We start from the raw sequence: 9,880 nt of genomic DNA, 5'->3' as shown, positions 1-9,880 counted from the left end.
GGGAGTAAAAACCACCGACCGCAGTGCCCAAAACATTCCTGCTTAAAATCAAACTGCACTAACAAACTGGCCACCAGAGGGTGCTAGAACTGCACAAATGGAATATAACATGCCTGCTTTTCATATCGTGAATTGACAACAGACAATATCGTGGCAATTATCGTGATATTGCTGTTATCGTTACAGCCTTAATTTAAACTGTAAATATGTAGCAAGCTTGAATTGTTATCTTGTGAAATCACAGGCTTAAAAAGGCTGTGAGGAAAAACAACCAACATCAACAAATACAAACAGTCCCAAATAACAGTTTAATATAAATCAATAAAAATTGAAAGTAATACTTTACTGTACATCCATAAATACAATTCTATATAAATACACATGCTTGTTTTGCTACAAAAATGTTAATTTCATCAAATTGTCCCTTTAAAACAGCTGTTTTCTGTCTCAATATGTGTTATTTTTCTTTGAAAAGAGATGAGAAGAATCCTTTTCCTGCTTCGCCTTTCACTTTTAACGACTTGCTTCTTTGGAGTCCTCTTGTGCTCCCTCGCTCACGCTCCATTTCTTTTAGTCTGTCCTCCTCCTTCTGCAGCACCTGCTGATTGATTACCAAGCGCATATCCTCCTGCCGGAGAGGTTTGCATCCTTAGCTGGACATTTCACTCGGTACAGTCTAATGAGATTCAATGTAAGTGATATGATACGGAAGGTAGATAATGCTCAGTTTTGATTGGCCCTACGAGGCAAACGTGCTAACCACGTGTCCATCATGCTGCCCAGTGAGTGCATGCCAGTCGATTTCAGACATACCTGCCAAGCATCCAGCTCTTGGGACAGCGCCACCTTGTGTTGGATGGTGTTGAGGAGCTGATGGGTCAGTAAGTCTTTCTCCTGTCGCACCGTGGTCAACTCGCTCTCTAACGAACTGAACATCGGCGAGTTAATTAGCATATCTACGAACATACCACATTACAAATAATTTTGGAGAAAATGTGTGTGCACCTGTAACATGGCGCATCCGGACTGCTTCGAAATGGCTTGATTTCCTCCCTCAGCGATTCCAGTTCTGCTCGTTGGGATTGCAACTGAGAAATTGTAAACATCAGTCATGTGAGATATTGTTAAAAAAAATATCTGTGCAACGCGTTAAAAGTGACCCTCTCATGAAAATAGCCTTTATCTGATTTACACTGGTGGTCATTTGCTTACGTGAGCTTGACAAAGAACCATTTTGAAAGCACAAGTGTAAATTTACATACCGATAGCTAGTATAATTCCATGCTAATGTCTCAACACCCCTAAATTTTGGTCCCCAAGAACCAGCCTTGTTTTAGAGCTCTTTTTTTGGGACCAATTAAGTAAAATTATATAGTTTCTAATATACAACAATACAGTGATTAGGAATCACTAGTGTAGTAGTTCACATACTTCACTATTATGCATCTAGCATGAGATTTATTTCAACTCAATGCCTCGTTTATAATTGCCCTGTGATTGACCGGCAGCCAGACCAGTGCGTAGTCTGCGTTTTGAGTTTGTAGATGCACAAGTCAACCTTTGTGTCTTGTTTTTGTGTGTTTATGGAGGCCGCTTGTACAAAGTTGCCACAGACCTCCTCTTTGAGTGCTGCTATCTCCTCATCTCTCACTTGCAGTGCCACAGAGTGGGCTAGGAGGGCATCTTTGGCCTGGGGAGGGGGTCAGTGCGGATTGGATATATTAGACAAACATATTTCATACGTGAGCCATGTTATTGTTATCTTTCTAAAATCAGCAAAAGCAAAGGAATAGGTCGTTAGTGGTTAGTACACACTGTGTGTATGTGTGTGTGCACTGTAAGTACCTGTGATTGCTGAATTTCACTAAGAAGTGACAAAGGTTGTGTGTGTGTCATGTCCAGGATGCTCTCTTCTCGCAGGTTCAGGGTATTTTGCTGCAGAGAGCGATTCATGGTACGCAACTCAAACACCACCCCTTGCTCCTGCTCTATCTACACAAACACACGCACACACAGTGAGTGAGAGAGTCCCTCAAAGATCTAAAGTCACTGAGTTAGTTTGTTAGTGGCTTGTTGTTAGCGCAGGTGTTGATTGACTTCCTGTTAGCGCTATCATGCTAACGACCGCCCAGTCGCAAAGCGGCTGTTTACCTCCGCCTCTTTCTCTCTCAGCTGCACCTGAAGCTCCATCACTCTGTCCCTCAAGTCGTTCCGCTCGGATCGCAGCTTGTCGCTGTCTTCCTGGGAGGCCTTCAGCAGCGCGTCCATGTGACACAGGCGCCCCTTCAAAACTCGGCTCTGTTCGAAAGGCCGGTAGACAAAGGATGGATGTAGACGTCATTTGCATGCTAGTTTTCATTTAAGGCATTGCTGCGGTTAAGGAGGTTATTCTTATGTTTGTCTTATGTATGTCTTCATAAACATTCCAGAAACTTAGTTGAAATTTTGTGGAAACAATTCAAATTTTGGCACCTGTGGAAATCCGTCCCTAATAAAATTAATGATGCTGCTTCCCTGAATATTTTCAAAAAAAAATCGAGTACATTTTGAAACGTGAATACAAAGTCAAATGAAGATCATTTTAAAGTGGGAAGTCAAATCTTCTTTACAAAAATATGTTGCACGTGCCGCTACTATTCTAAGCACGACATGTCAGTGGGCGGCCATTTTACCGCTTGATGTCGAGTGAAAATGACATCATAGATGCTCAGGTAATGACCAATCGCGACTCAGCTTCAGAAGACAAGTGAGCTGTGATTGGTTGTTGATTTGAGCAACTGTGATGTCAATTTAAGTCGACAGCAAGCGGCAAAATGGCCGCCCACTGAAAATGAACAAAAATGAGTGGAATTTGCTGCTTAACTCATATTCCACCAACACAATGCTAATCATGTTTGCACAGAACATAGTATTTGCAAAAAGAAAGATATTGGGTTGCCTTTGGCCTATGAATTTTTGTTAAGCGTCCCTTGAAAAGCGCTATATAACTATCTACAGTACATTATATGTAGCCTGTATAAACCTGCGATTTTGTATATTTCCAATTTAAAATTCCCTATTTATGAGCATGAAAAACAATATAGACTCACTCAAACTTACTTACTTAAAGCTGTAATTGCTCCTGTTGACCCTGGACTAAGCAAAACACCTTACATACCAACTAAAACTGATTTAAATACAATTTTGAAATATGATAAATAATATATATATATAATAATAATAAATAAATGCAGAAAAGTATTGCGATTTTTCCAGTTAAGGTGCTGTCTTATTTCCTCCTGAATTCTGTGCTTCCAATGAGCTGCAGCGATCATCAGCCATAAAAAAAAAAATAATAATAATAATGAAATGAGCCAGGCCCTCTCATTTGTTGTAGCCAATAACATCTAATATTGTCAATGTATCTACTGTATAAAATATGGAAGGATTCATCTGTGTGTAACATGTAATGAGAGTACGCCAGGGTGATATTCATACTTCCGCTAGTGTGTTTTCTAATTGTGTAGAGCTGATATTCCGGCTAAAAGAGGACTCGTCCATCTCCTCTCTCAGGGTACGAATCTCAGTCCTCAAGGAATGTTCCAGCGTCACAGCCTAGAAGGGTGACAAAGGGGGAAAAGTTGACTGACGGTTCAAAGAATTCCAGACTCCCTCAACCTGTTTGCCCGCATTGCTCTCGTGAATTTCCTGCGGCGCTCACTTTAGCACACGAATGCATCATCAAAACACTCTCATCGAGTTTTGAGGAATGAAACCTGCTGGATGGGTGATTACGCCAAACCTCTGATAGCTGCTCCACCAAGCGTTGGTTATGGTTGGATAACTGGGTCAGTTGTTCGCTCTCATCCCTGCGCCGGTCCCGCCCCTCAGTGTGATGGCGGTCCAGGTCAGAACGTAAGGCGGCTAAATCTCCGTTCAGCTCGGCCTCCTTCTGTCCGGACGCCAGTTCGTTCATCTCCAGCCTCCTTTGCAGGACGTGCTTCTGCTGCTGTAACGTCTGAGACATTTGACACAAACAGCATTTAAATCAAAAGTAAATCCACTTCAATTTGGAGTAATCGTTGATACCAATTACCGATACCACTAGTACTTTTGATACAATTTCCTCCAAAAAACGATGACAGATCATTTTAAAGGAAGACCTATGTATCCCCATATTCCTTAAAATAGAATGAACTTAATGGCAATTTTCTATTCTTCTAATTTCTAGTTCCTGATCGTAAAAAATCGTTAGAAGTACCGATACCTTGAAATAAGGCCTGATATTGGCCCAGTACCGATACCAGGTATCAATACTTGCCCATCCCTACTCTACAGTGACAAATTTGTCATACAACCGCCCAAATGGTATGGTTTATGCTATACAGCAGGGGTGTCAAACATACGGCCCGCGGTGATTCATATTTATTGCTAGGGGGCGGAGGAGGGATGACACGGAAACCCCTGGAAATTCCCCCATGCATAGTTTGCCCCTGTAATGGACTCAAATTTGTGTATCAAAAGTCAAATTCTTGTAAATTCCTCATTCCCGAAAATGATAAAAGATCCAGTGCTCACCTCAAGCTTGCATTTGCACTTTATGATTTCTGTAATAAATGTGTTAAGCGCTGTACATAAATTGATTATAAACAGCAGTTTTGTGGATTCATGTTTGTGGATTCATGCAGTATGACAGTTTAAGACAACCTGTGATTATGTGTCATTAAGAGGGTGGATGGAAATTCTAATGGTTTCTTGTCATCATTTTTTCCCTTGCTATTGTTATTTACAGTGTTATTGATACTAAGGTACACCTAGCAAATGCATTAGGTCCACTTGTGCAATGTAATTAGATCTAGATTAGGCCTTTACTTAATGAAAAAAAGTCAGAGGGATTTTCATTTAACAATGTTTTGATTTGCCGCACTGATCATACCGAGAATGCTAAACGCTACGGTATGCATTTTAGGTGTGCGTTGGACTACTTTACCTCCACTTCCCTCTCCTTCTCCTCCAGCGCAGCGGCCAGTTCCTCGTTCTTCTCCAGCAGAGCCTGTCCCAGCTCAGCTGCCAGAATCAAGTCCGTCTCAATGCCGCCCCCGCTGTCGATGCCCCCATGATCCGGCGTGGATGCGGGGAGGGCGAAGGAAAGCGAGATGGAAGAGGAAGACGAGAGCGGGAAAAAGGAGTCCTCCAGGCTGGGGGGAGGGAGGCTGCTCTTCCTGGGGCTGAACATGCTCTTGGAGGAGTCAGTTGGAGAATCTCATCCTAAATCTGACAGGTAGGTAGGCCAACCAGATGAAACTCTTCTCTGGAAACAGTTTGTAATCCGATTAATCCTTGTGTATTATTCTTCCCGGTGGTCCTGATGTTTCTGCTCCAAGATAATGAACCCAATCCAGCTGTAAATACAGGTCAGAAGAGATTATGAGGGTTCCCTTTGGCTGTTTTCTAGTAATCTAATCTCACATGCGCTTTTGTCTGACAGCCTCTTTTGTTATGTTCTGACCGAAATGCCAGATCCACTATAGTCATTGTTTGGATCCACTCCCTGAATTCCATGTTCAACGTCCTCCGGTGTTTCTTCCTAACGCGTCACTAAAAGTCAACAAAAGTTCCACAAAGTAAACCTTTAGTTAATCGATGCTCCTCTTCATAACACCGTCTTTTGAAGACTGACGGCATAATATGCATATACATTAACTGGCCACAACTGTAAGTATGTGCACATAAGATTCCACTTGAGAAAAAAATCATAAAAAAACAAAAACAAACGGTAACGCCAGAAAAAAAACCTGAAATTAACTTTCTTGTAAAAACACAAAATAAATGTTAGAACAATGAATTGAATAGATTATAGGACATTACATAAATTGTAGTTATTTTCACACAAAAAAACAAAAAAAGTAATTTATGGTAAATGTCTTTTAATTTTTATTTTAAGGTTTGGTTGAATTAAGCATTTTATTCCATTAAATAACAGACAAATATTTATGAAATTACGATACATTAGTTTTAAAAATCAATATATGTATTTCTAATGAGTTTTTTTTTTACAGTTAGTGATTTCATGTTATTTTACATTTGACATGTAAAATCAGAGTTTATTTTCTGTAAATTAAATAATATTTTTAAAATAAAAAGTAAAATTATGTTACATTTCAGTTGTTGTTCTTTTTACAGTGTATTATGTGTTTTATGTATGAAATACTTCTAATATTTTGCCTCTCATGTGTAGTAATGTAATGTAAACAAAATATTAAAAAGCACCCCTCACTATACTATGATGCAGTCCAGCGGTACACTGAATTAAAGCAGCAGTTCATTCCAAAATGATCTTTGAAATGGTCATATTGTTGCGCTATACGCTTAATCAGATTGTGCAATTTAGTTTTTGTCATTATAAATAGTCACCCTCTAATCTGGACATTTTGTCCTATTTCTCCTCACAATCGTCCTCTAATATCTGCAGCCATAAATACACATTGTCATATTTAAAGCAACATTAAAAGGTTCAAATGTGATGACACTCATTTTTTTTTTCTCCCAACATGGAAGAAAAAAAAAGTCAGCCTTACCTGAACGTCCCCACAGCCTTCTCACGCCAAAGAGTAAAAAGTCTTCCTGTTTGGCGAGTGTGTGTTTGCACAGGAGAGGCTCAGATGGTTCCGTATATACATCCAGTATGTAAAAACAGGTAGAGGCTCCACCTCTTGGAGTTTTGCTTTGATAGCAAGAGCGATGCCCTGACACCTAGTGGCTGAACAAGGAACGAAAGAACCCAGAGCTGGCCTCAAAAGAATCCTTACTGTAGTGTGAGTCCATTGGGCCAATTTGGCCTGAAAAAAAAAATGGGGCGGGTGGAGGTCAGGAAACAAGCATGAGTTTGTCAAATCTGCACGCCTCCATCCACAACACCCCTCCTCCTTATTCCGCCATCCTGTTTACCTACTTGAAAGCTTACAAAGGACTTCTGTGTAAAGTCGCCAGCAAGGGCTTGAGGTCGATCGGGGCAGGGGAGTACAAATAAGTACAAATAGTAGGCACCGTCACATCTCCCACAAAAGGATCAGATCAGAAGAAGCATAGTGGGTCAGTGGGTGCGGACATGCCTTGCAAATTCTTTCTATTTCTCTCACTTTGGCTTTTGCTGCCAACCTCTGATGCAGGAAGACAGATGCCTAAACTTTCTGCTCGAAAACTCTGTGCTGACTCGGAATGTAGCTGTAAGTACGTACGCCTTCATACTAAGACTGTGAAGAGTTGTCCATTCAGGTCTTATGTGTTATTTTTCTACAGATGCCATCCTGATGGCTCGAGCTGTGCAGGACTATGACCCCGCAGACTGCAGGTTCATCTCCATCCGACAGGGGCAGCTGGTTTATGTCTACGCCATGCTGCAGGACACTGGCAACCTCTTCTGGGCAGGCAGTGTGAGTAAAACAGAAAAAAAGGGGAACATCACAAATGTGTTGGGAAACCTGGAGCTAGCATTTACGCAACGTGAAGAAAATATGCTCCCAAAAATGTATAAATACGTCCTATTTTAAATTAAGTAAATTAAAAAAATATATTAAATAAATAAAAATAAATACAGTAATAATAAATAATCTAACAAAAAATAATATAATAAATAAAAATAAATAAATACAGTAGTAATAATAAATAATAAAACAGAAATAAAATAAATACATAATAAAATAATATAAAAAATACAAATAAACTCAGTAATAATAATAAATAATATAATAATAATAAAAAAAATGAAAGATAATAAAATAAAAAATAAAGGAAAGGAAAATCTAGTTTGAAACACAAAAACACAGTAGCTTGAGAAAATAAAAATAAAATTCAGTCATGAACATGAATGGTGCAGCAGATTGAGAAAAACAACAGCTTTAGAAAATGAAGCAATCCCCCTGAAGGGAAAAAAAAACATGGTTTGATATGTCCTCATGAAACCTCTTATATAAGGATATGTTGTTGTCCTGAACTGTTGTACAAATCCAGGTGCCCAACAATTTGTAAATAAAGGGCGGGATCAGCCTGGGAACTCTTCCTTGTTTATACTACAGTTTTCCCTGCTTTGCAAAACATGCTTTCGAAAGTGTCTGAGAAAGGGCTTGGACAGCCCGGTTTCCCACGCTAACGGATAAAAGACGGAGCGGCACACGGTCCGGACAGAGTCAGCTGCGGAACACGTACGATTGCCCAGCCGTTTTGCAGCTCGTTCTACCCGGACCGTAGGCTCTCCGGTCTAGTGTCAAGGTAAGCGCTGATGATCATCATATTATGCTGCTTAACGTTGTAGTGTATTGATTGCTGTTTGCAGGGAATAAAAGGTACAATAATTCTAGCAAAGCAAGTTGTGATTACTGTATTGCTGTTTGCGGGGAATGAAAGGTATAATCATTCTAGCACAGCGCAGGTGTTGATTACTGTTTGCGGGGGATAAAAGGTACGATTATCCTAACTCTTTGACTGCCAAAAACGTTAAATAACGTTTAGTAAAATCTTATGGAGGAGTGCCAAAGACGTTAAAAGACGTTTTTTTTCAAAACAGAGGTTAAACTAACCATTTTCTATTGTTGATTACTGAAAAACGGAATAAGGTAGAAACAAACTTTTTTTCTGATGAAAGATGAGAGTCCAATCTTTCATTTGTTAGTATATGTGTTTCCATAGTCCAAACACATAATTTTCTGTGGACCTTGAAAGATCAGTCAAAAATGCTTAAATCGGCTGGCACCCACGGCATCCCTTTTCTGAAAACGTCTGGCAGTCAAAGAGCTAGCACAGTATAAATGTTGATTGCTGTTTGCGGGGAATAAAAGACACGGTTATTCTAGCAAAGCATATCAAGTCTCTGTGTATTCATTGTTGCCGCCGACCACTCACGCATAAAAATATAAAGGTAAAGTAGTGTTTTTCACAAAACACCCCCCTATGAATGGTAACATCTTCTATCATATGTTGCCAGGTTCAGGATTCTTATTATGGAGGACAGGAGGCTCGGATTGGTCACTTCCCCAGCACTGTGGTGGAGGAGGTTCAAGCTCTCCAGCCAGCTAACACCGAAGTCAAGACCACCGTGGGTGACCACACACACGCACGTGCACGTACACGCACACGCACTGTGCTCCAACTAAACGCACGTAGCTCCTCATTTTTGCACTTTTATTTTGTTTTCAGAAATGGGACTTTTACTGTAACTGAAATGGGATCCATGTGAGGTGATCAAGTTCCTTTACAAGATTACACAGCAGATACTTCATTCGGAGCACCTGGAGAACCAAATGCAAAGTTATTTTTGCTTTAGTTTGCGCTGTTGTAGAAACTTCCTGCATTATATTGAGAGCTGTTTTAGTATTTAGTTAGGAGAGAGGAAGTAGTTTTACAAACATTTTTGAGTATAATGCAATGCAACTAGTCTTATTGAGCACTTGATGACATGTAAGGCAAATAAAAACACTATCCTAGCCTTATTTCAAGGTATAGGCACTCTTAACTAGTAACTACTCATTGGAAGAATAGAAAAAAAGCCATTAAGTAAGTAAGCTAAAATGGATGCTATAATGGGATATCTAGTCTTTCTCTAAAATGATCTTTCATTGTTTTTTGGGGGGTAGAAATTTTATGTATCAAAAGTACTAGTGGTATCGATACTTGGTATCAGTATCAGTGACTATTCAAGGGCGATACTGCATTGAACATTATTTTGAAATAGCATCTATGCAAAAAAAAAAAGGCATTGTTCGTTAAAATTTCATTTCTACATCAATGCATCAGTGGATATTGTTTAAGATGAAAGAAAATAAACATCACTTTCGCCCTTAAATTCTACTGTATTGTGTATGCACTTTTGCATCAGTGACTTATTAATCTGTCTTCGATTAAATTT

General features: G+C 39.7%; 2 protein-coding genes across 5 annotated transcripts; one reads left to right on the top strand and one right to left on the bottom strand.

The window, feature by feature from the left end:
• Positions 1-289: 289 nt before the first annotated feature.
• Positions 290-6,648, bottom strand: bicdl2 (BICD family like cargo adaptor 2). Of its 4 annotated transcripts, XM_077546203.1 has the most exons (11): positions 6,558-6,599; positions 5,449-5,577; positions 4,970-5,381; positions 3,782-3,997; positions 3,478-3,594; positions 2,152-2,298; positions 1,846-1,992; positions 1,616-1,690; positions 1,006-1,088; positions 814-928; positions 290-628 (listed from the first exon to the last, which is right to left on the bottom strand). In XM_077546203.1, the coding sequence occupies exons 3-11, from the start codon at positions 5,213-5,215 to the stop codon at positions 458-460; spliced, it is 1,317 nt and encodes a 438-aa protein (XP_077402329.1). In that variant the 5' UTR covers positions 5,216-5,381; positions 5,449-5,577; positions 6,558-6,599; the 3' UTR covers positions 290-457. The 4 variants fall into 4 exon arrangements, with proteins under 4 accessions (XP_077402329.1, XP_077402328.1, XP_077402330.1 ...); XM_077546202.1 differs by lacking the exon at positions 5,449-5,577 and having other exon boundaries at positions 6,558-6,648; XM_077546204.1 differs by lacking the exons at positions 1,846-1,992; positions 5,449-5,577 and having other exon boundaries at positions 6,558-6,648.
• mia (MIA SH3 domain containing) lies at positions 6,214-9,817 on the top strand. Its single transcript, XM_077546212.1, has 4 exons — positions 6,214-7,205; positions 7,279-7,412; positions 8,960-9,070; positions 9,172-9,817. The coding sequence occupies exons 1-4, from the start codon at positions 7,088-7,090 to the stop codon at positions 9,193-9,195; spliced, it is 387 nt and encodes a 128-aa protein (XP_077402338.1). The 5' UTR covers positions 6,214-7,087; the 3' UTR covers positions 9,196-9,817.
• The last annotated feature ends 63 nt before the right edge of the window (positions 9,818-9,880 follow it).

The sequence above is a fragment of the Vanacampus margaritifer genome, chromosome 16 (genome assembly GCF_051991255.1).
Source record: "Vanacampus margaritifer isolate UIUO_Vmar chromosome 16, RoL_Vmar_1.0, whole genome shotgun sequence".
NCBI classification, from domain to species: Eukaryota; Metazoa; Chordata; class Actinopteri; order Syngnathiformes; family Syngnathidae; genus Vanacampus; species Vanacampus margaritifer.
Note: the sequence above shows the minus strand (reverse complement) of the source record. Positions and strands in the feature narration are given on the sequence as shown.

Coding starts and splice junctions, on each gene's coding strand:
- bicdl2 (XM_077546202.1), bottom strand. CDS start 5,215: ATGTTCAGCCCCAGGAAGAGCAGCCTCCCTCCCCCCAGCCTGGAGGAC. Junction 1,691..1,845: donor GTGAAATTCAGCAATCACAG/GTACTTACAGTG, acceptor CCCCCTCCCCAG/GCCAAAGATGCCCTCCTAGC. Junction 629..813: donor AAGAGCTGGATGCTTGGCAG/GTATGTCTGAAA, acceptor CCTCTCCGGCAG/GAGGATATGCGCTTGGTAAT.
- mia (XM_077546212.1), top strand. CDS start 7,088: ATGCCTTGCAAATTCTTTCTATTTCTCTCACTTTGGCTTTTGCTGCCA. Junction 7,206..7,278: donor TGCTGACTCGGAATGTAGCT/GTAAGTACGTAC, acceptor ATTTTTCTACAG/ATGCCATCCTGATGGCTCGA. Junction 7,413..8,959: donor ACCTCTTCTGGGCAGGCAGT/GTGAGTAAAACA, acceptor ATATGTTGCCAG/GTTCAGGATTCTTATTATGG.